General features: G+C 38.1%; 2 protein-coding genes and 1 pseudogene across 3 annotated transcripts; 2 read left to right on the top strand and 1 right to left on the bottom strand.

The window, feature by feature from the left end:
* Nucleotides 1–1,592: 1,592 nt before the first annotated feature.
* Nucleotides 1,593–6,082, bottom strand: LOC148366263 (uncharacterized). Its single transcript, XM_088336751.1, has 2 exons — nucleotides 5,695–6,082; nucleotides 1,593–4,370 (listed from the first exon to the last, which is right to left on the bottom strand). The coding sequence occupies exons 1-2, from the start codon at nucleotides 5,807–5,809 to the stop codon at nucleotides 3,193–3,195; spliced, it is 1,293 nt and encodes a 430-aa protein (XP_088192877.1). The 5' UTR covers nucleotides 5,810–6,082; the 3' UTR covers nucleotides 1,593–3,192.
* A 1,049-nt stretch (nucleotides 6,083–7,131) lies between these two features.
* On the top strand, nucleotides 7,132–16,270 carry LOC148366264 (uncharacterized). The gene is made up of 6 exons (XM_088335266.1): nucleotides 7,132–7,151; nucleotides 9,133–9,260; nucleotides 11,050–11,452; nucleotides 11,537–11,862; nucleotides 12,532–12,614; nucleotides 16,196–16,270. Exons 1-6 carry the CDS (start codon nucleotides 7,132–7,134, stop codon nucleotides 16,268–16,270), a joined length of 1,035 nt encoding a protein of 344 aa, XP_088191392.1.
* Nucleotides 16,191–21,374, top strand: LOC148366265 (uncharacterized; annotated as a pseudogene). The gene is made up of 2 exons (XR_015850565.1): nucleotides 16,191–16,573; nucleotides 20,185–21,374. The product of XR_015850565.1 is annotated as an uncharacterized LOC148366265 (transcript).
* Nucleotides 21,375–23,564: the final 2,190 nt, after the last annotated feature.

Consider the following 23,564-nt stretch of genomic DNA (forward strand, 5'->3'; position numbering starts at 1 on the left):
TAAATGGGACGTCGGTGCTCTTTTCAATCCAATGTTTCATCTGGAGGAGTGGTTTTCAACTGGTTCGACTTCAGGACTTACCATTTCAACCTAATGACAAGCTGCCACACAAACAATAAAGAAAATCCACTTCTCAAATTTATCAAATGAAAGGATTATACAGTTTAGAGCACAGGTAGTATAATATATCCATTTATTTCTTAAATTAAAATGGCCAGCACAACCAAAACAACTTCAAGCATATAAGCCTACGTTGCATATAACCGACTCCCTAAACATGCTTTAGAATAGCCATACACCAAAAGGATCTTAAAATATTAATAAAAAGAACTAATTATTTATTTTTATAGTAAATACAGATTATTATACAGGTAAAAAGCTAAAAATACAGCATTTTAAAATCATTAACTGTATTGTCCAGCAGCACCTCAATGCCAGACTTGTGCAGCATGTTCATATTCCACAATCGTTTCCTTCTTCGACTCCATTGTTGTTGTCAGTTTTTCACTTTTCCTCCCCCTTATTCCTAACTTTCTTGAAATCCAGTATTATGAGCAAAAAAAATAAAATAAAACCACAACAATCACAATAAAGACAGATGTGGTCCGTTGATTGACTGGACAGGTAGAAGAAGATCGCAATTTATTGTTAAAGTGTGTAATTGGCCCTCCATATTTTCTTCTTAACATTTTTTTGCCAAGGCAAAGGCCCCCAAACAGCTGAAAACGGGTCTGTGACCCACTTTGGGGTCCAAAACTACCATCTGAGAAACACTGGCTAGCTTATACCACTCGTAAAATGTCACTAAAACATGTCTTTTTCGTATGGTAGACATTTCGATAGATCTTTTCAGGTGAAGGAAGTTTCATTTCTAATTACTCATTGATGAATTCATTCATTAGATTTGTATTTTGTCCATGGTCTAGAATTAAAATTGTGTTTTAAAGACAATTAAGGATTATAGATCCCTTAACCGCCTGGGTCATCAAGGCACCAATGAGGATGCAACTCTGGACAGCTTTCTCCACTGCTGACCTGTTTTTTTTAGGTCCTGGCAAAGTTGGCACCAGTCCATTCCTTGATGTTGTCAGCCCAGTTCTTTTTCGGTCTTCCTCTCCTCCTGCCCCCTTAGATTGTGCCCTGGAGAATTAGCTTGGGTTCGTCCTAATGAGCTTGTACTGTGACCATACAGCTGCAGTTTTTTGTCTGCTCACAATTGACGACAGTTCTTCGTAGGGTGCCCTCTGTTTGTTGCATGGGCTATGTAGCTGATGCCTAGATGTTTCCTGTGGCATCACATGTCCGTGGCTTGGATTTTCATTTCCAACTTTGCTGTGGGAGTCCATGTCTCGCAAAGTCTATTGTTATTTATAACAACATAGTGAATACCTACCAACACTACCACTTTATGTGTTGACTACCGCTTTCTCCCCCTGAAAATGCCTACTTAGGGTTCTTACAACTTAAGGCAAGTTAAACTCACGAGTTTGAGACTTTTTTGATGCCTTTAGATATAAAATTTAAGACTAAGTTGACAAAAAGAGCACAATTGAAACAAACGAAACAACAAAAAACACCACAGGAATGAAAGGCAATTTTAAACAAATGTTTATTTTATTTATTTTTAATCACATTTTGGTCCAGTTAAAAAAGTTCCATCATAAATACAAAGCGTTCTCGAAAGTTTTACACATGGTAAAATATAAATAGAAAGGATGTTTTCAGGACTTCATGGATCCTAAGTGAAAACTGGCAGATAACTACTAATTCCAAACAACTCTTTTGCTACATTCATAAAGCATTTTTATCAAGATACATGAAAAATGACGTTTTGGTCCGGTTTAAGACATTTTTGAAAAACATAACGGTGCTGTATTTATGACCAATTTTGAGTCTAGCATTATAAAAACACATGCTCGGGAATTTGTTTTTATTTGTACTCACAGGATGTGAACTATTGATGTATATTACCAAATATTAGTGTTTAAATTTGTAAGACTATCGAAAATTGAATTTAAGACATTTTTATGCCAATTAAGGCATTATTTTCCGAATAATAAATTCAATGCCTTTTAAAACTTTTCAAGGATCGGCGGGAACCCAGCTAATGTTTTAATTTTAAAAAAAGAAAAAAGAAAAAAAAAAGAAAAATCTACGGAGTTTTTAAGTGCAAACAACAAAACTCTTCACTAATATTAAAGTCTACAGCTGCTTTTTTGAAGCGAGATTAAGTATTTTTGTGTGAATAAACCGCTCCAATAATCGCATTAAATTTCATCCATCCATCAAACATCTGCACCTCTTATCCTCAGTAGGATCGCGGGGGTGCTGGAGCCCATCCCAGCCATCTTCGGGCAATGAGCAGGGGACAACCTGAGCTGGTTGCCAGCCCTAGTGACAGACAACTCACTCGCTCATTCACACCTAGGGACAATTTGGACCGGCCAATTCAGTATTTTTTTTCACATGACAGGGACACTGGGTTTGTTGATGGGAGTCAAGTTCATTGTTGTCTACATTGGAATTCAAAATCAATTGGTAAAACAAGTTAAGTATAAACATATGCATGAAAATAAACTATGCACAATTCATTCATTCATTAGTAAATTTATATTGTAGGTGGAAAGGCAAACATAAGATCATATCAAAGTTTTAGCTTTACTTAGGAATATTTGAAAACAAATCAAGCAAGTAAGAGTGTTAATGGATAAGAATTCTGTTATATGATTTTAAGTTTTTCTAATAAGATAAGTTCGTGCCACAATTTTGGCCATGCAAAATGTTTCTCATCAGAGTTAGTTCATTTATGCATTTTTAAAGCACCCATTCAGGGCACATTTAGGCCGCACATTTGTCAGGCAAAATGTTTGTCACCAGTGTGTGTTCTCGTGTGAATTTTTAAAATTGGATTGGAAGCAAATTTTTGCCACAAACGGAGGGTAAAAAAGATAAGTTTCTCACCAGTGGGGCTTCTTGTGTGCACTTCTAAGCCCTCTTTTTGTGTAAATCTTTTGCCTCAAACTGAGCAGGCAAAATGTTTCTCACAAGTGTTGGTTAATTGATGCGTTTTTACACACCCATTCAGAGCACACTTGTCAGGCAGAAGGTTGTTCACCTGTGTGTGTTCTCGCCTGATATTTTTTAGATTCGTATTATATGCAAATCTTTTGTCACAGACGGAGCAAAAAGGGATTACTCACCAGTGTGGATTCTTGTGTGCACTATTAAGCCCCCTTGTTGTGTAAATCTCTTACCACAAACTGAGCAGGCAAAAGGTTTCTCACCAGTGTGGGTTCTAGTGTGTATTTTTAAGTTTACCTTTCGTGCAAATTTGCGGTCACAAAATGAACAGGCAAAAGGTTTCTCACCGGTGTGGATCCTTATATGAATCTTTAAAGTATAAGCGCAAGCAAATATTTTGCCACAAACTGAGCAGGGAAAAGGTTTCTCACCAGTGTGGGTTCTTATGTGAGCTTTTAAGTGTACCCTTTGAGCAAAATTTTGACTACATAATGAACAGGCAAAAGGTTTCTCACCAGTGTGTGTTCTTAGATGAATCTTCAAGGCATTTGTGCAAGTAAATCTTTTGCCACAATCAGAGCAAGAAAAGGGTTTCTCACCCGTGTGGGTTCTTGTGTGGGCTTTTAAGTGTGCCCTTTGAGCAAATTTTTGGAAACAAATTAAGCAGGCAAAAGGTTTCTCACCCGTGTGTGTTTTCGTGTGCTTTCTTAAGTATCCCTTTAGGGCAAATTTTTGGCCACAAACTGAGCAGGCAAAGGGTTTCTCACCCGTGTGTCTATTTGTGTGCGTTTTCAAGTGGTCCTTCAGAGCAAATCTTTGGCCACAAACTGAGCAGATAAAAGGCTTCTCAGTCCGGTGGAAACGCATATGCTTTTTCAAGTACGAGTTCCGTTGAAAGCTTTTTCCACATTGAGAACATTTCCAGCCATTGTCTTTAGCGTTACGTGTTGCATCACTTTCGGTCAGTTCGTCGTTATCAGTCAGTGCAGAGTCTGACGTGTTGTCGCCATCCGACACTGGAGCTAACCAGCTATTTTTGTGTAAGCCTTCGTTGTGCCGATTGCCTTCTTCTGTTTTCATGTGTTGGCTTGTGCTGCTAGGAGGCTCCTTCCATTTTTTTTCTTCATATTGACCTAAATTTTCAGATGGCAAGTGGGCTGAAGTCAGTGGCAACTCTTGGGAATCCACCTCCTCTTTAATGTACGGTGGTGTCTGCCCCTCTATTTTAATGTGTACATCATACAAGTCTTCCTCCTCTTTAATGTGAACAGGCTCCAAGTCCTCCTCCTCCTTAACTTCCGTCACATACGACTGCTTTTCACCAGGAGGAAGATATTTTCCACTGATGCCTGCAGGACACATGGCACACAAGGTTTTGTAGTCACTGCGACGTTTTAAGTGCATTTCTTAAAAATATCTATTGGATCACAATCAGTCATATTGTCTTGAGAAACAACTGTATGCCCAATAAGCCAATGATGCTTTAGAGACCAAACACGTAATGAAAATAAATACATAAAACTATTAAGGATTAAATATTTCCACTGTATGTTGCTAAAAACAGGCACCACTTACAAAGCACCCACTGTAGCACTATTTATCTTATTTTTATCTTATTGCCTTAACTCATCTTGCGTTTATCTTGTATTTTTATCTTTTTAATATTCGTAATATTCTTTTATGTACACATGTATATGGTTTCTTGGTTTTATCACGCTGGCAACTGTGTGGACGGCAAAGTAAAAATTGTGCAGGGAATCATGGTTTTTTACTGTGCACATGACAATAAACACTTTAAATCTTGAATTTGATGACTACCATCAAGCAACCAGAGAACATTGAGAAAACTCATCCATATGTTCTTTTACTTAAATGAATCCATGGATGCGCTATTTAAGGCAATACGGGGGAAAAAAAGAACTTAATAGCACCTGGGTGTCTGCAAAAGTTTGAAGTTTAGCACCTTCCTATAATAGATAGCAAATTTAAGAGAGAAGTTCCCATATTCAGGTAAACATTTTCCTAAAAAAAACAGGAAGATGCTTAAATCATTAAAAGAGTAATTTAGTGTATGTATGTCAATTTTCAGTTTACATGTGGTCCCCCAGAGTTTAATAAACTATAGTGGAAATAAATTCAATCGTTGTGTCTTTTGTTTTATTTTTCCAAAAATGCAGTTGAAAAACACTCAAAAAAATAAATCTCAGTTAAGGAAAAAGGGAATAAAAAAACTGTAATCGTTTTATACTTAATCTTGTATTTTTATATATTTAAAATTCGTAATATTCTGGTATGTATACGGGTATATAGTTTCTTAGTTTGTATTTTCACGCTGGCAACTGTGTGAACAGCAAAGTAAGCATTTCATTGTGCAGGGAAATGTAGTTCTTTACCTTGCATATGACAGTAAAACATTGAATTTGAACAATCCAATTTTACATTCCTAAATCAGAATTGAATTGTGAGCCTCCGAAAAGACCCCCAGGCAAACATTTTTATGCCATTGATTTACTGTGAGAATACGTCGTATTTTGAACTGAATTTGTTTGACACCCATGGTACAAAGGTATTGTATTTTCTAACAGAATCGATGCCTACTCAAGATCCAGTATTGTTCTAAAAAACTGTACACAAATCCCTAGCGAAAATGTATTTTGTGTCAAAGTGACGAACCTGCTTTATTCGGCAGCACCCAGAACTCCTTGCAAACAGCTTCCGGCAGTTGACGTAGCTTGATCTCCTCTTGCAATCCGCAAAGCTCATCTTCGACTTTTATCCTTTCGCACATTTTAACTTAACGGCTTATTTGAGATATAATGAGATAAACTAAGTTGAGCCAACCGATTTCGGGAAGTTTTGCAAGACGTGTCCAATGGAAGCAAAGCCGTTATTATGTTTGACTGAGATAAGAGAACAGTAGCTGAGTGCGTAGTAGACATACTCAGTAAAGGGATTGGCTTTTAGTCCGACAGTGTTTCCGAGTGATCTCAATTGTCCTACAGTCCACAGATAAGGACGCACGCCATTTTGCAGTGTTGTCTAAATGTTTCGAAATGGCGACGTCCGCTTCTCCGCCAACGATGGATGTGTCGTTCACGAACAAAACGGCTTTAAGAGCCGGCTCTTTAAAGTGAACGACGGGAGTTGGCTTCCTTGAATCAGGAGCCGATGTTGTATAAAAATCACTTTTGAATAAGTTAAAAATTTTGACTTTGGTGAAATGACACCTTATTTTCTGAATTTCACATGTAGGCTATTGAAAACTGTTACGTGTACCATAAAACGTATTTTTTTGTAGCGTTTTTTCTGTTGTTTTTAGGGGAGTTGCACTGAAAAGTAAGTATTTTTCATTTACATTTTAATGTTTTTCATGTACATTTTTCTTGTGCGGTTTGGGATTCTGTGTTGCTTGACTTAAAAGTTGCTTGGTATCAAAAAGTTCAACGTTTAAATGAGTTCAAGTCATGTTTATTTGTATAGAATATACCTTTAGAATAGAATAGAATAGAATATACCTTTATTGTCATTGTTACAAAATGGGTTAACATATTGTGACAACGAAATTGGGCATGACACTCCAGTTTTACACATTCACAGTGAGGTATGAGCCAAGAAGATAAAGGAACAGAGAGGATAAGGTTGTAAAACAAGGGGGATAAGGCTATAGTTATAATTTATATGGTATTTACACAAGAAATGTCGGCATGTGGGATGTTACATACAGTGTTGTCGTGATACCGTTGGTATCGTAAGGGTTGTGCAATATTGCATTTGGTGCAAAGTCATCATAGTGCAAAAAAATAGTCGGCATATGCATTGGTGCAAACATAGACATCATAGTGCAGAAAAAAGGAAATGGTCAGACATTGTGCAAGGTGAGCAGTAAACGTAGTGCAGTCGACATGTGCAAGAACATAGACATGAGTACCATTATATTCGTATGAGGTAGTGTTGGCACAAGTTTTCAGTTTTTTTTTGTGCGGTGTCTGTTTTGAGCAGTGAACAAACATAGTGCAGACAGCATGTACGTGAGTATCATTTTACATTCGTGTGAGGTAGTTTTTTGCAACAGTTTTCAGTTTTTTTGTGCGGTGTCTGTTTAGGGTGGTAATGGCTGTGGGGAAGAAACTGTAAGTGAAGCAAATAAAGGAGCTACTTTAATAAATAGGTTTTTAATATCTTTGTTCCACTCAAGGCTAACACATCAACCTTCCTTTTAGTCATCATCCTTCCGATCTCCTCTTTCTTCCACTCATTCGCTTTACTTCCACATCCTCTCACATTGAGCGACCCTATAACTAGGGTTTGCGGGGCACTTCGGTCTTGCTGTCTCTTCGGGAGTAGAGATAGAGATAGAGAGGAGAGGATCCCCAGTCACCTCGCTCCCTCTACTTTAGTCGCCTCTTACGACACACAGCTGACCATAGTGGGAGAGTTCTCACACCTCTCAGGAGGAGAGGGCTCCTCACCACAGGATATTGTATGTGTTTGTGATATGACCAGGGTAGATAGATAGATAGCCATACCTGTCAACCTGTACGGTTTTGCTGTACAAAGTACGTTTTTTATGCATTTTAAGACGAGTACAACGTACAAGGAAATCTGTACGGAAAAACGCAAATTTGTCAATGATAGGTACCATCCAGTATACACCGACTATCACGAAACGGCAAATCAATCAAGTTAAAGGAGTTCGCCGCGGAAGCATCTATCTCTGTATCGTTATTTTTCGTTGCAAACGAAGCGAGCGGTTTGATGCTACTGTGCGCATGCGTCTGCCGCCCGGGGATTTCCCATCATGCATCATTCCGAAAAGAAAAATGGTGTACGGTTATTTTGTATTTTGTACGGGAAAATACGACAGTTTGTATGGGCATGGAGCCCTGGAGGTTGACAGGTATGGATAGCATACCTGTCAAGCTGTACGTTTTTGCCGTACAAAGTACCTTTATTATGCATTTTAAGACGTGTACGACGTACAAGAAAATCTGTACGGAAAACGCAAATTTGTCAATTATCGGTACCATCCGGTATACACCGACTATCACAAAACGGCAAATCAATCAAGTCAAACGAGTTCGAGTTGTGTAGTGAAAGGAAGTCCGTCTCTTTTTAGAGAACCGGCTTTTTCGGCTCAACTCATTGAAGAGAGCCGGCTCTCAAACGCTCACTTGCTGTGATGCATTATATTACGAATTATTATGTTGTGTAAAGAAGTTAAGAAAAAAGGAAGTATAAAAGGAGAAAATGAAAAAAGACAGGTTTGTGGTTATCCCTTTAATCAGTATATTCTACTTAATTATATTTGCATGTATTTTTTCATTCTACAGTGAACGTCCAAGCTACTTAATTTTTTAACTTTTTTTATAATAAACCTCATTCATGTCGAGCAACTCGGTGTCTCACAACAAAATGTTAAATAAAAATACATATGAAATAACGAAACACATGTACTACATAAATAAACACGTTTGAAAAAAAATATATGGTGTAAGATTTTTTTGTATTTTGTAAGGGAAAATACGAAAGTTTGTAAGGGCATGGAGCCCTGGAGCGCGACAGGTATGAGATAGATAGGTTTTTAATATAACATTTTAATTCATTTCATGCATTATGTACATTATTCATGGTAATATATCGGTTAAAAAAACAGAAAACCCGAAGAGCCGTTTGGAGCCGAATGCTCCGGCTCTTTTTAGTGAGCTAAGCCAGAAAAGCAGGTTCCTGAAAATGAGCCGGAATTGCCATCACGACTTCAGACACGTTCGAGCCACGCGATTGGTTCCAGTCAAGCGATACACTTGCGCATGCGCAAAATCCATCAAGTTTTACGACACTACCCTTTCCTGTTCACGTGACTTTGGCTTATTTTACAAGCGCAGCCTAAAACACACACAAACATATATTTTACCGTAACTATCTAAAATAAAAAACAAACGTAATGACTCAAATCCTGTTTTGTTAAACTTGTCTAGGTTTCTATGGTCGAAACTTTCAGGCATTGGTTTGGTTAGCCTATCCGGTTAGCCTAGTTCAATTCGTTGCTTCCTGCTGAGTTTAAAAGCTCTCCACAAAGAAGAAGTTTCTTTGTCAATATTTTTGACTCTGCAGAAACCGAGAAGGAATTTCCAGTGTTGTGAAGATGTGCGAGACAACAAAAGTCGAGTACGAAGAGGAGCGACAACGTCGACTGTCGGACGCTCTTAATGAGCGACTTCATGGGGTGCCGGACACATCAGGTTTGTTCTACTACTTTGTTATGGAATCGCTATTCAAATAACTGGTTTAGTTGTTCTACGTAGATTCTATTGAATTTAAGTCAAAAGAGTCTTCAATTTTTCTAATAAATCACTGAATTCATAGTCACAATTGCACGAGTTGTTCATTTATATGAGTTTTAGTATTCATGCCTTTTGACCAAGTATAATACAGGTCACTTGGATTTTTTATATTGGCCATGTAAGAGTCAGAAATCTTGCCATTAGTAATAAATGTAAGCCCTTTTTTCAGAGCAACTCCAACTTTCAATATCCGGCAATATTGTCCATAAATATGTGTTAAAACTATATAATAACAGTTTGAAAAAAAAAGAAAATTGCCGAGAGGCACTGCAAAGAAAACAGTGGACCCACTCTTTGAAATTATATTTGATTACCATATATTCTGCACTTTAAGGCGCATCGGATCATAAGGCGCACCCTCCAAAAATCGCATTTTTTGCTTGACTTGACTTTGCTTGAACTGGTTGCCAGCCAGTCGCAGGGCACACTGGGACAGACAACTCGCCCGCTCATTCACACCTAGGGACAATTTGGACCGGCCAATTAACCTGACATACATGTTTTTGGAAGGTGGGAGGAAACCCACGCAAGCACGGGGAGAACATGCAAACTCCACACAGGAGGTTCGATCTCATGACCTCAGAACTGTGCTGCACACGCGCTAACCACTGCGCCGCCGTGCTGCCCAACCATTTAATCATCTTTTTAATTTTTTTTCATTGATGCGTGTTGACGTTTTTCAATTGTCTTCTGCCTGAAAAACGTTTAATTATTTCACTGCTCCCTCGGATTCTTCATTCACCCACGCGAGCTGTGCTTCACCACTGCAATTTAAACTAGCCTTAAACTGGCCGGGCCTAATTGCCTTAGGTTTGCCCATAGCATGAGAGATGCACATCCGTTACTAGACGCCATTGCCTCTAACCCCCCGGCCCAAACATTAAGGACTTGTGCCCCCACTGGAACCCTGTTATTTCTTATTTTGTGTATTATAACAATTGCACATTTGATATGTCCCCCTCGAGACTACTGTCTGGAGACGTGTTTGGACAGATGCAATGTGCATTATCAATATGTATTGTTTCACATTAGGTATTAATGGTAAAACTAAATATTGTATTCACAATATAAATGTCATACCTTGTGCCCTTGTGTTGTCTTTTAAACTATTAAATGTGTTTGATGAACTGCACTTATTACATTCTGGTTTTATTTTGCACATTTTTTCATTCATATGCATTCTTTTTTTCTTTTCTTTTGACAAAAAAAACTTTTTCAGGGAGGACTTTGTCCTGCTCACAAGCCCAGAATATTCTGTCAGTTTTTTTTACTTCGTTAAATTGTAAAAAGTCCCCGACAGCACTGCTATTTTTTTTTTTTTTTTATATAAGCATGTTTAAGGCTTGTATAAGTAACCTGTATTGTTTTGTACAAAAAAATAACATTTCATAAAATAATATGCTCTATAAATATAAATAAAGTGTAATTTACTTTTGGAAGATGTGCTTCGAGAGGTCCTCTTTCGTGGTAAAAAGTGTCGGAAAAAAAGCGTTCCGACCATTTTCTCAAAAAACACTAAAAGTGAAGTTGAAACCGTTTCGAGAGATAAACAGGCAAAAAAGAAATCAAGTAGGGGCAAATTTTAGCCTGGATAATTGGTTTGCATTTGTTGGTCCTGAGAGGGATGGGAGCCCGCATCCAACCATAGAAAAGTCTAATCTTAAATTATTTTAATTGTGTTCTGCAGACGTCAGTGAAAAATATCTTCCTCCTGGTCTTCTGAAGCAGGAGATGCCTGGTGTCAAAAAAGAAGAAGACTTTGAGGCGGTTCACATCAAAAAGGAGGAGCAGCTTCTACCAAACATAAAAGAGGAAAACGATTTACAAGCCTTGCCTGTGACCGAAGTCCATCTAAAGATTGAAGATCGACGAGAAGAGAAACATCGAAAGGAACCTCCAAGCAGCAGTTCAAGTCAACGCATGAAAACAGAAGGTGATGAGGAGCATTGTGGCGGTTTTCAAGCAGACAAGTGGTTGGCTCCCATTTCTGATGGTGACGACGCATCACACTCAGCTGACACAGATATCAATAAACAATCGACATGTCTCACTGACGGGAAATCCTTCAAATGCGTTCAGTGTGGAAAAATGTTTAAATGGAGGTCTAGTTTGAAAAGGCATTTGATTGTCCACACGGGTGTGAAACCTTTTTCTTGTTCGGTTTGTGGTCTTAGATTTGTTGGCAAGGGAAACTTAACAGCACACACAAGAACCCACACTGGTGAAAAACCTTTTGCCTGCTTAGTTTGTGGTAAAACATTTGCTCACAAGGTATCTTTAAAATACCATGCAAGAAACCACACGAGTGAAAAACCTTTTTCCTGCTCAGTTTGCGGTCAAAGGTTTTCTCACAAGGTATCTTTAGAATGTCATACAAGAAGCCATACGGGGGAAAAACCTTTTTCCTGCTTAGTTTGTGGTCAAAAGTTTGCTCACAAGATATCTTTAAAAATCCACACGAGAAGGCACACTGGTGAGAAACCTTTTTCTTGCTCTGTTTGTCCTAAAACTTTTGATCAAAAAATACACTTAAAAGAACACACAAGAATACACACGGGTGAGAAACCTTATGCCTGCTCAGTCTGTGGTCAAAACTTTGCTTACAAGGTATCTTTAAAAGTTCACTCAAGAACCCACACTGGTGAGAAACCCTTTGGCTGCTCAGTTTGCCCTAAAACATATGCTCACAAGGCATCTTTGGAATATCATACAAAAACTCACACTGGAGAGAAACCATTTTTCTGCCCAGATTGTAATAAAAACTTTGCTCACAAGGCATCTTTGGCACGTCACACAAGAACCCACACTCGTACGAATTTTTTCACATGCTCAGTTTGTGATAAGAAATTCTCTCAGGGACAGCATCTTAAAAATCACACAAGAATCCACACAGGTGAAAAACCGTTTCCCTGCTTAGTTTGCGGTAAAGTATTCTCTGAAAAGGGGAACCTCAAAAGCCACACAAAAACCCACACAGATGAGAAACCTCTTTCTTGTTCAGTTTGTGGTGAAAAATGTCCTAATAAAACACAATTGCAAAGACACACAAGGATTCACACCGGAGAGAAACTTTTTTCTTGTACAATTTGCACTCAGACATTTGACCGAAAAGGACACTTAAAAATACACGCAAGAATTCATACAGGTGAAAAATCTCTTGGCTGCTCAGTTTGTGGTAAAAAATTCTCTGTGAGTGGGAATTTGAAAACACACACAAGAACCCATACGGGTGAGAAACCCTTTTCCTGCTCAGTTTGCGCTAAAACATTTGCTCAAAAAAAGACTTTACAAATTCACACCAAAATTCACATTGTGAGAAACTCTCTAGAAGCGCTAATGTCAGATCTTAAGTGTGCTGGTGAAAATACCAATATACACAATAGGTTGTTATGATGTCATTTTTGTATTTCCAATTTAGAGATAGCTTTTATCACTAAATGAACAAACAACCATTGTACAAATGCTGCCCGACTTACGAACAAGATAGGTATCGGACGATCTTTAATTTGTTCATAAGTTGCTTCAGTGCTATATTTTGCATGTTTAAGGTTTATATAAGCATGTTTAAGGCTTGTATAAGTAACCTGTATTGTTTTGGACAAATAAACATTTCAGAAAATAATATGCTCTATAAATATAAATAAAGTTAAGTGTAACTTACTTTTGAAAGATGTGCTTCGAGAGGTCCTCCTTCGTAGTAAAAAGTGTCCGAAAAAAAGGGTTCCGACCATTTTCTCAACCGCATCATGCTTTCTTATTCCACTTTCATTTCATAAGAAACAGCTCGCCTCTTCATTACACTTTACACAAACCATATAGAATGGATGCACTCGATATTAAACAATAAAAATATCAAAGTTCTGAGCGCGCTGGAGATTTAGTACACGTAGCACTGTATGTTTACATATGAACTAGCCAGTAGCGGCAGAAAGAAGCACTACAGTAATGTCCTGTACTCGGAAAAAGGAGCACACAATAAAAAAATCTAACTCACAGCAATGTCCGGATATTTTTCGACATCCCGAAAAAAAATGTTCGTATCTACCGTTTTACGTAAGTCGAATGGTAGTAAGTAGGGGAGCGTCTGTACTTGTATGGTATGTTGATGTTTAAAATCTTAAATCAACCAGATCAAAATGAGCAAAAGTTTAGATTTTAGAAATATTTTGTGGTCTCTGTTTCTCCTTACTTAGGATATTTTTCACACTTTCATTCTCAAACTATCTTTTGATGTTATGAACGATCCCTGTAAAAAAATTAACGAACTTTTAGTATTTCGTCCCCCAAAATATTTTAATGGATGTGAACCCCTTGAAATAGTGTTTTTTTTTTGTTTTGTTTTTAAATGTTTTGCACACGAGCATATTCATTCTCCTTTTTAATTTCATTTTCAATTGATTTAGGTAGATAGTTTTGTACATGACCAGCAATTCAATTGAAAATAAATCTTCACGCATAGGCGGCAAGGGTTCTTTTGTCGGTATTAGTCATAAAAATGGTTGATCTTGAAAACTTAATATTATTAATATTATTTATTGAAACATAGACTAGTTTTTCCATCCCTAAAATTGTGCTGTATTGTTTTCTTGATGAATAATTTAAAGGGATTACAAAATACATTTTTTTTCCAATTAGGCACAGAATGTGTAGTGTTCCCACAATCATGCAGATATATTTTAGGATTTTCCCCGCGCCATGGATCTTGAGGAATTATTTTTAAAGTAGACAGTTTGATCCCATATCCCCTAGGGCTGTGACATTACTGGATGACTACATTAAGCATAACAAACGGCGCGTCCCATTGAATAACAGATGATTTTAGTAATCAGTGAATACATAGATAGCGCTTATATCCACTTGGAGTAATTGAAACTTTGCTTACTGTGTTGCTGGGGGACTCCTGTATGTTTTGTCCAAGGCGTGTGATTTGATCGTCTCAAGTTTCATGCGTTAAGTTTACCTGCTGTCTTGTACAACGTGCGTTCCTATTTTGGCTTTGCCTCCTTTTAGGTATGTGATTGTGACTTTTCCTTTCTTGTTTTTTTTCGCGTGTTCTGCAATTATTATAATATTGTCCAGGGAGTGCCCCATTAGCGTACGGACTGCGGAAAGCTTCCATTTTTGTTTGGTCTTGGTTATCCCTATTAGCAGTTGGTTAGCTAGCTTACCTGCCGTGCTCCCTGTTTTTTTTCTCCCGGCTGAGTTTGTGTTTGCTGTCGTAATTTTTGTTGATGTCTCCCTGTTATCCTGGCTGCATACTGCATGCTTTCGGTCAGCCAGCCTCACATTTTTCTGCCATCTTTACCAGCGGGATTGCCTGCCGGGTTCCGGCTGATTCATCCCGTTAGCTCTCTGTGTTATTTTTGTCAGTTCGCCCCATTTTGGCTACTCACTATTCAATGTACTATTGCTGAACCTAGCTGCGACATCTAGGCATTCTCCACAAAACTACCAAAACTTGGCTTAAAACACTCAAACATTTTCGATCAATTATCATGTAACCTAATACTGTGACTGGCTTGCTAGGGTGCTGGTGTGCTTCACATGATGTCAGAGCTCAGGGAGTCAAAGACATGACAGACTGTCTTCAAAATGCATTATCTTTATGCTCGTCACTGCAGTTTTATGTTAGTGTAGCATGAAAATCGTAAATGTTAGAAAAGGCCTGTTCCAAGTACAGGCCAAACGCCAACCCAACCCCCCCAAAAAGATGGCAAAATTGGTGGTTAACATATGTTACAAAAAAACCCCAAAATGTTGGCAAATATGATTGATTTTAATGGCCTTCTGGTTATGGGAAAGCTTTATGGATGTCGTGTATTGTTTTAGTTTACATTGGAAGCTAATAAATGCAATTATAGCAGTGAATTTGCATTTGTGAATTCAAAATTTAGCTATGATGATAATTAGATTGACAATAAAGGTTCATTTTGGCTTTGACTTACTACTAAAGGGACAATGTGTAATATTGATTGCCCCCTAGTGGTACAAAGAACTTTCGTGACAAGGCAAAAATACCTGAACTATCATACCAATGTTAGTTTCATAAAAAATCATAGCTCAAGAAATTTGTAATTCTTTTACATAGTGGTATCCGTAACTCAGGTCTCCGCCATGTATGTCAAATTCTGAGTTCATGGGTTCAAATCCAGCTACTAGCCTTCCAGTGCTGAGTTTGCATGTTCTTCCTGTGCTTGTTTGGGTTTCAGGTTAATTTGCCGGTCCAAATTGTCCCTAGGTGTGAATGAGCTAGTGTGTTGTCTGTCTGTCTGTGTGCCCTGCAATTGGCTGGTAACCAGTTCAGGGTGTCCTCTGTCCACTGCCCGAAGATGCTTAGGATGGATTCCAGCCTGTGACCCAACTGAGGATAAGTGGTGCAGATAATTGATGGATGATGTTCAAGCTGTAACAAGAAGCCGTGGAAAATTATTCACTGATTTGTAGCACAAGGAACTCTGTATTTATCTCTAAGAAAGAGCATTGCGTCATCGGCAAATTGAATGATTGAAAGCTTCTATGTACAATATTGATGCTCTTAATTTGAATAGACTTGTGCGGTCCCTTCTCTAGGTTTCTTCATTTTCCTCATGTTCAGGTTTTTGAGTTTTTCCTTTCCCTCGTGTAGGTTTAAGATCAGGTGACAGTGTAATAACAGTATGTAGTTTGCAATAATCTATGGTTAGTGCAGCACTTTGAGACTCATTGTGATTAAGGGCTATACAAATAAACATGACTTGATATGTGATCATTTAATAGCTAGTTTACGGTTCGATCTAGAAATGGCGTAACAAGAAGCGTGGGTGACGTACTTCCGGCGATTGTCTTCACTCCAGAAAGGCCACGAGTTTTATAGGCAGGCCGATGAAGCACTCAGGAGGAGAATTTTTGCCCGCACCGTCTTTACCTAAAGTCTAACGTTACGACTGCAGTTTTGTTTGCTTAGTTTTGTAAAAGTATTTAAGAATTAGTCATCCTGGCATTGGTTTAGTTAGCTTAGCCCAGCATAGCCTATTAGCCTAGCCTTATCCGCTGATCTCTCTTCCTTACAACTGAGCTTGAAGCTGCTAACACGATAACGGTTATCTAATCAAACATTTGACTAAACAGAAACCAAGAAGGGATTTTCAACGTGAAAATGTGCGAAACAACAAAAGTCGAGTACGAAGGGGACGCTTTTATCGAGCAGCTTCAAGAGGTGTCGGACACTGCAGGTTTGTTATTTTTCTACTTGCTTTTTTTGTATGCGCAGTCTTAAATATTTCTTTTTATATTTTCTCCTTATCCAGTTCTATAAACAATCGAAGGAGACGAGAATAACGTTGAAAAGGTTGTAAATATTGGGGTATCCATTCAAAAGCAACGTGAACATACATCATTTCTCACCTTAACGCATTCGGCCACAAAGTCACTCTATCCAGAAAACTATGGTACATTAACTGATAAGGTAAATAGATCAAATAAGAAAAGAGGAGATAGATGATGCATAAATGTAATGGTTAATCGCAGTAATAATTAATTTACTAATGAAAAGAATAACAGGGAAAATATATTAATACTCATAAGATAAGCTCAGAGTTAATGATGATCTATATCAAACTGCAGGGTGTCTATGGCTAGTTTCCCACTGCAGGAAAATTGGATATTTTTGCACATATGCAACTTTATCTGATCTGTTAAACTCCGTCTCTGGGCCACTTTCCTATGAATAGAAGAAGAATAGAATTTACTTGTATTGTCATTCTTTGTAACCATGCACACAGAACGAAATGTTGATACACCTTACTCGCACAGTTAAACTGTAGCGAGCCGATGCATCCGCAGCCAAACAGGGCGCAGCCATTTTAGATGGGCCGAGGCTTGAACCAGTGACCTCCCAGTCTAAATCCAATACATATCTGATCTTTTGTAATGTGACTGCTGTGTGAATGGTTTAAACGCATTTGTGCGACCTGCTCGTCAATGATAGGCGACATATGTCACAATTCTGCGTTCAACGAGGCGGTATGAAGCAGAGAAATCAACAACCGTGGCGGACGAAAACATGGAAAACATTGAATTGAGGGAAAGCTGTTTTTTAAATTTAATTATAGTGCCTCCGGTAGCACAATAACTTTAAAATTGCCAGATATGCTCCGCCGTTAACATCCATGAGTACTTCCGCAAACACTGAGCGCATTGCGTGTTACATCATGTCCTTTTCAGAGTAGGTAAGCCAATTGTGGCATTCAAACAGGTGATCACATACAAGTTACATTTAATTGGAAGTGTAAACAATCTTACAAAACATCGGATTTAACCCAAAAAATCGTAATTGAGCATTAATTTCTGCAGTATGAATCTACTCTATGAGTGACAGTATAGCTGCTATATCTCACGTAATCCCCGTAGGGAACCTTCATGAGAGAATCTGATATTTCAAGCTTCACATTTGGCAATATTTCCTGATTGCAGCTGTTATGTGTTGGAGGTGACGTATGTGTCTATTCAAGATGAGTCTCCGGTTTAGTGTGGCGCGATGGTGGTGGTTGCGCAGTCTAAATATAAAAATAGATTGTCATTGTGCTCCATCTCTTATCAATTTTTGATTAAACAGTCTTTGAATTCTCTTAGTTTTTGTTTATCCTGTTTCCAAAAGCATAGAGGCAATTCGCTATGAACGTGACAAGATATATTCCCTAGTTTGACCTTTGCTTCTTCCTTTTGCCCTGCGTGACTAAGATAAGAGAAGCAGGGAATTGATAAAAGTGTAGGGGGTTGGCGTCTTCCACTACTTGCCAACAAAACAAAGATACAAACCTGCAAGATTACTCTACCCTCTTGTGAAGCACTTTAGTGCTACGTGTTGGTGGCGCTTAATTAAGAGTTTTAACCTACTTCCCTCTTTTAAATAACCTTACCTGATTAACAGCTATCGCTGCACTTTTCTCTCTAAAGGCAATTGCCATTTTAGTTCGCTTTACATAGCTGTGCTTCATGCACCGTAATGGTCAAGCTGTCGTCCTTCAAAGCACATTATCTTCAATCATGAAACACGTTCACCTTCAATGTGTTTGCAGTATAAGGGATGTTATCTCCATTTTAAATATGAATTGTTTCACATCAGATTATGTAATAATGACATAAATCACTGCCCATATTTAGTCGTGACTGCCTACTTTCTTTATAACTTCTTCACTTCTGTTTTAGTCGTAATTATGTAACTTCAGTTGTCTTTTATTTTATAATATCTTACTTCTTTGAGTGGAATACACAAGGTAAGACTGGAAACATCCGCTTCAGTTCATGAGATGTCTAAACAAGCACATTCCTGGGAAGATCACACGGCGTAAAGTCCAGCTTTTGTCCGTTTTAACAAAATACAATTGATTTTATCATCAAGGATTGAGCTTCTTGAATAAACCTTATTCAAAGATGAAGAGGTGGTTATCAGAATAGTGCTCCATTCAACTGTTTGTTTGACTTGTAATATATTTTCAATCGGCTTATGGAGCGCCTTTTTTGTATAATTGAAAAAAGGTGTCGGCCTTCGCACAAGTGAGTTGCTCTAGCCATTGTCTGTTAGTTCATTTAAATATATTCTGCAATAAAACCTTCGAAGGAACGGCTCATTTATTTCAGCCTCTATTTTGAAAACCTGGTTTCTCGGTTTCCGGAACCAACTGATGAAAAAGGTCGAACAACAAAACCTTTTTTCCCCATACAAAGTTCTTTATTTTTATTTTTATACAATCCTGAACACCAATAATTATTTAAATGTCCAAATGAAAAAGATTGAACAAAATACAAGTAAAATTGTACTGCGTCTTTGCGCAGTTGTTTAGTGGCATATAGAAATCGATGTGGAGACGATGAAAGGGGAGCAATTTTTCTGCCTACTCAATAAATTGTGGCCTTTGTTTAGAAATTGCTTATTTCCACTGAGCAACATTAGCCTTTTAATCACTTGCTTAATTTTTAAAAAATGGTCGACTCCAAAACCAAGGCTAAATCAGACGCTCGTACTCTTTTCTCGTATTTCACGATGGCTTCTTTCTTCTTGTTGATCATTGTCCTTATCGCTTTCCTATTCTCTTACCCTTATCACAAACTTTCTTTGGACTCATTATTTTCAGGAAAAAGACACTAAATTCCCAATCAATTTGCAACACGTGTCGGCAGACTGACAATCTCTCTCCAAATGAGTACCTAATAAGTTTGTTACTATTAGACGAGTGCAAAGGACATCTTACGGGATGCCAGTTCCTTATTTTGACTTAGTGTTATGTTGTTTTGACTATTGCATCGTTGTCGTTATTGACCGACCATGTTGCTGTTTGTTTGTTTACTTTACACACCCTTTAGGGCTGACCTGTTTTTGTAACCTTAAAGAGTTAATAAAAAGAAGGGTCTAGGAGGAGTGCTTCAGGAAGGGATGGAATTTTCTTGTCTGAGTGAACTTCTCCTAGTCTTCCTTGCATATTTAAAATCCATTGATATCTTCTCACCTTATTTTGAGTGTTTACTAGTTTACTTGTAGCCAAGATGCTTGCTCAATTCACTTCGGGTGTGATCTTGGATTCCGATTTTTCCTTTGATTACTACAGCAAAAAAAATCCTATTCTGTTTTTTGGGTCATCTACCGAGGTATTACTGTAATTAATCGACAGTAGAATGGTCATACCTTGTCCCCGTGTGTTGTCCCTTTGCAATATTTAAATGTGTTGAACTGAAAAACTTAGTAAAGATAAATATTCAAAAAATAAATTATAAAAGGGTTGAATGCGAGCATGTAGAATTTGTTTGTATTGAGCAATCTAATGTAAAATATGATTGTTTCCTGCAGATGTCAGAGAAAATAACCTTCCTCCTGGTTGGCGGAAGCAGGAGTTCCCTGGAGTGAAGGAGGAAGACTTTGAGCTGGTTCACATTAAAGAGGAGGAGCAACTTCTAACAAACATTAAAGAGGAAGACTTTGAGCTTGTTCACGTCAGAGAGAAGGAGCAACTTCTACCGAACATTAAAGAGGAGGGTGATGTTCAACAATTGCCCGTGACAGAGGTTTGTTTAAAGATTGAAGGTAAACATGAAGATAAAAATTGTAAGGAGCATCCAAACAGAAGATCAAGTCAAGAAATGACAGAAGAAGGCGATGATGAGTATTGTGAAGCGTCACAAGAAGGTGGCCGGTTGGCTCCAATATCAGATGACACATCACACTCTGATGACACTGATGCCGATGAACAGTCGAAGTGTCTCACTGATGGGAACTCTTTCAAATGTGTTCAATGTGGGAAAACATTTAAATCAAAGTTTAATTTAAAAAGACATAAGGTTGTCCACACAGGTGAGAAACATTTTACTTGTTCTGTTTGCGGTCAAAAATTTGCTTACAAGGCATCTTTAAAAGCACACACCATAACCCACACTGGTGAGAAACCTTTTTCCTGCTCAGTTTGTGGTCAGAGATTTGTTGACAAGGGACACCTGACCTCACACACAAGAACACACACGGGCGAGAAACCTTTTCTCTGCTCCCTGTGTGGTAAAACATTTGCTCAGAGAGAACATTTAAAAAGGCACACAAGAACTCATACGGGCGAGAAACGTTTTGCCTGCTCATTTTGCAGTCAAAAATTTGCTCACAATGTTTCTTTGAAAAATCACATGAGACTTCACACGGGCGAGAAACCTTTTGCCTGCTTAGTTTGTGGTAAGAACTTTGCTCAGAAGGATCATTTAAAAAATCACTCAAGAACCCACACGGGTGAGAAACCTTTTGCCTGTTCAGTTTGTGGTCAAAGCTTTGCTCAGAAGGCATCTTTAAATAATCACACAAGAAGCCACACTGGTGAGAAACCTTTTACCTGCTCAGTTTGTGGTCAAAACTTTGCCCAGAAGGATAATTTGACAAATCACAAAAGAACCCACACGGGTGAGAAACCTTTTGCCTGCTCAGTTTGTGGTCGGAACTTTGGTCACAAGGTATCTTTAACGTATCACATGAGAATCCACACGGGTGAGAAACCTTTTGCCTGCTCAGTTTGTGGTCAAAACTTTGCCCACAGGATATCTTTAAAAAATCATACAATAGTCCACACAGGTGAGAAACCCTTTTCTTGTTCGGTTTGTGGCGAAAAATTTGTTAATAACAGTCAATTACAAAGACACAAAATAATTCACACTTGTAAGTAACCTATTTTCTGCTCAATATAGTGAAAACATTCCCCAAAATGTTAAAGTTGTCAGTGTGCTGGTGAGTATACCATTCTTCACTGATACTAGTTACGATATCATTTTTATCACTCAATGAACAAACAACCAGTGTACTTTTCATGTTTGTTGCTGTTTCAATTAGTTTATTGACTAGATGAAACATAACAAAGGTCAATAGAAAAACAGTCTTTTGTTGCTAAATCTTCTTAGAATACTTTTATTTTAATTTACAAATACTAGTATGGCAACCAATTACCCATTTATTTACATTTTTAATTTTTTTCTATCTCTTGGTCTTTAAAGTGACAACCCCAACCCGACCCCTGAAATATTGAAACTATCAATATAGTCATGTGTATTTTACAGAACTTCAAGTGTTGTAATAAATTTACTCTATATTCACACATTTGGTATGCAGTAAATCACGACTATATAGACGTAATGTTCTATATAGAGTCGTGATTTTTCTAATAGGGCGTTGGCCCCATTTATTTTATATTCGGTATATAAACTACCGAAATCAAGGAAACATTATCTTCGTCCCTTTAGATAATCATTTGCGATAAGGGATTTTGTGTGTGTGCAAAAACGAGATAGTGTAAGCGTGTGATGCTGCTCCTCCGCTTGCATAGATCAATCTTGAGTGATTTTTGTCTTTGCTGTTCTGGATTGAACAAGACCCAAAGGCAAAGGGCACAGCTCCCTGTCTTTCTCTGCATTACTATAGTTCGACCCACTTATGCAAATGTGTCAGACTTGTGGCCTGTGGGCCATTTGTGGCCTGCAAAAGCTTAATATGTGAGTATGTCTGAAAACGGGTCAAAAGCATGCTTTGAAAATTCAATTTCCCCACAATGCCTGTTGACTACAATAACCGTGAAGTTACACCTTTAGCGGCACATCGCGGCTGTATTTACATTTTAATGCCAATAGAATTGAGGAATAAAAATCTCTAAGGAGATTTTGTTATATTTATTCTAACATATTTGGTATTGACTTTTTTTAAAAAAATACAACTAATATTTGTGATTTGAATATTAATAAATTCACAGTTACTTGACAGGAAGAAGTAGTTGCATTTATTTTACACACAAATATAATTTAGTTACATTTATTAGCGACATCAGGCCCCTCGATGACCGCTATAATGCTTATGTGGCCCTCCGTGAAAATCCGTTTGGCGCCCCTGCAGTAGTGCGTCAAACCATAGAGTTGAATTTCAAACAGACCTTTTTTGGTGGTCATTGGTGATAGTAACACTGAGGTCCATAAGGAATGTTGCAAATAGAACACTTGGAAAACGTACAAATAATAATTGTTCCAAATGAGACTTGGTTACGTTGGACATGGTCTTCAACACCTCATCTTTTCTCGCTCCTATCGTTGATAGTTGGATATAGAAATGACGTAACAGGAAGCGTGACGTGTTTCCGGCCAAAAAGAGCTAGCGAATTTTGCAGCATAAGCATAAATCGTGACCACAGATAAGTGTTTTCTGTTCATTTATTGAAGTTAAATTAAAAAATGTAGCATGAATCCTCTTCATCATGCCAAAAACTAGAAGATTGCTGACAGTGGGTTATGACACACAATCCCATCGAGGTGTGTGCATGCACAGCCGCTCCTCCGTATGCCGGAAGTAGTCATCCTATATTCCAGGGGTGTCAAACTCCTTTTAGCTGGGGGCCACAAATGCGATAAAAAAATCTCACGGGGGCCGGACTGGTAAGTCTAATAGAGAGAGGGAGGGAAAGAGAGAGTGATCAACAGATAGGGAGAACAAGGGAGACAGAGTAACAGTGAGAGAAAAAGAGAGCAGAATAGAGATATGAATGGAGAAGGGGGAAATTAATAGAGAGAGAAAAATAAAGTGATAAAAGAGAAAGATAAAAAGTCTAAGAGAAGTGAAACAACAGAAAGAAAAAGAGTCAGCATGAGAAAAAGAGAAAGTGAGGAGAGAGAGAGAGGGGGGAGGTCGAAAAAGGGAAAGAAAGAGGGTGAGAAAGAGAT

Source organism: Urocampus carinirostris, chromosome 5 (genome assembly GCF_059441175.1).
Source record: "Urocampus carinirostris isolate Australia breed hairy pipefish chromosome 5, RoL_Ucar_1.0, whole genome shotgun sequence".
NCBI classification, from domain to species: Eukaryota; Metazoa; Chordata; class Actinopteri; order Syngnathiformes; family Syngnathidae; genus Urocampus; species Urocampus carinirostris.

Excerpts from the sequence above, each read along its gene's own strand:
- LOC148366263 (XM_088336751.1), bottom strand. The coding sequence starts at position 5,809 with ATGTGCGAAAGGATAAAAGTCGAAGATGAGCTTTGCGGATTGCAAGAG. Across the intron at positions 4,371-5,694 it reads GGTGCTGCCGAATAAAGCAG|GCATCAGTGGAAAATATCTT; the intron begins GTTCGTCACTTT and ends TGTGTCCTGCAG.
- LOC148366264 (XM_088335266.1), top strand. The coding sequence starts at position 7,132 with ATGGCTGTGGGGAAGAAACT. Across the intron at positions 9,261-11,049 it reads TGGGGTGCCGGACACATCAG|ACGTCAGTGAAAAATATCTT; the intron begins GTTTGTTCTACT and ends TGTGTTCTGCAG. Across the intron at positions 11,863-12,531 it reads ACCTTTTTCTTGCTCTGTTT|TTTGTGGTAAAAAATTCTCT; the intron begins GTCCTAAAACTT and ends TTGGCTGCTCAG.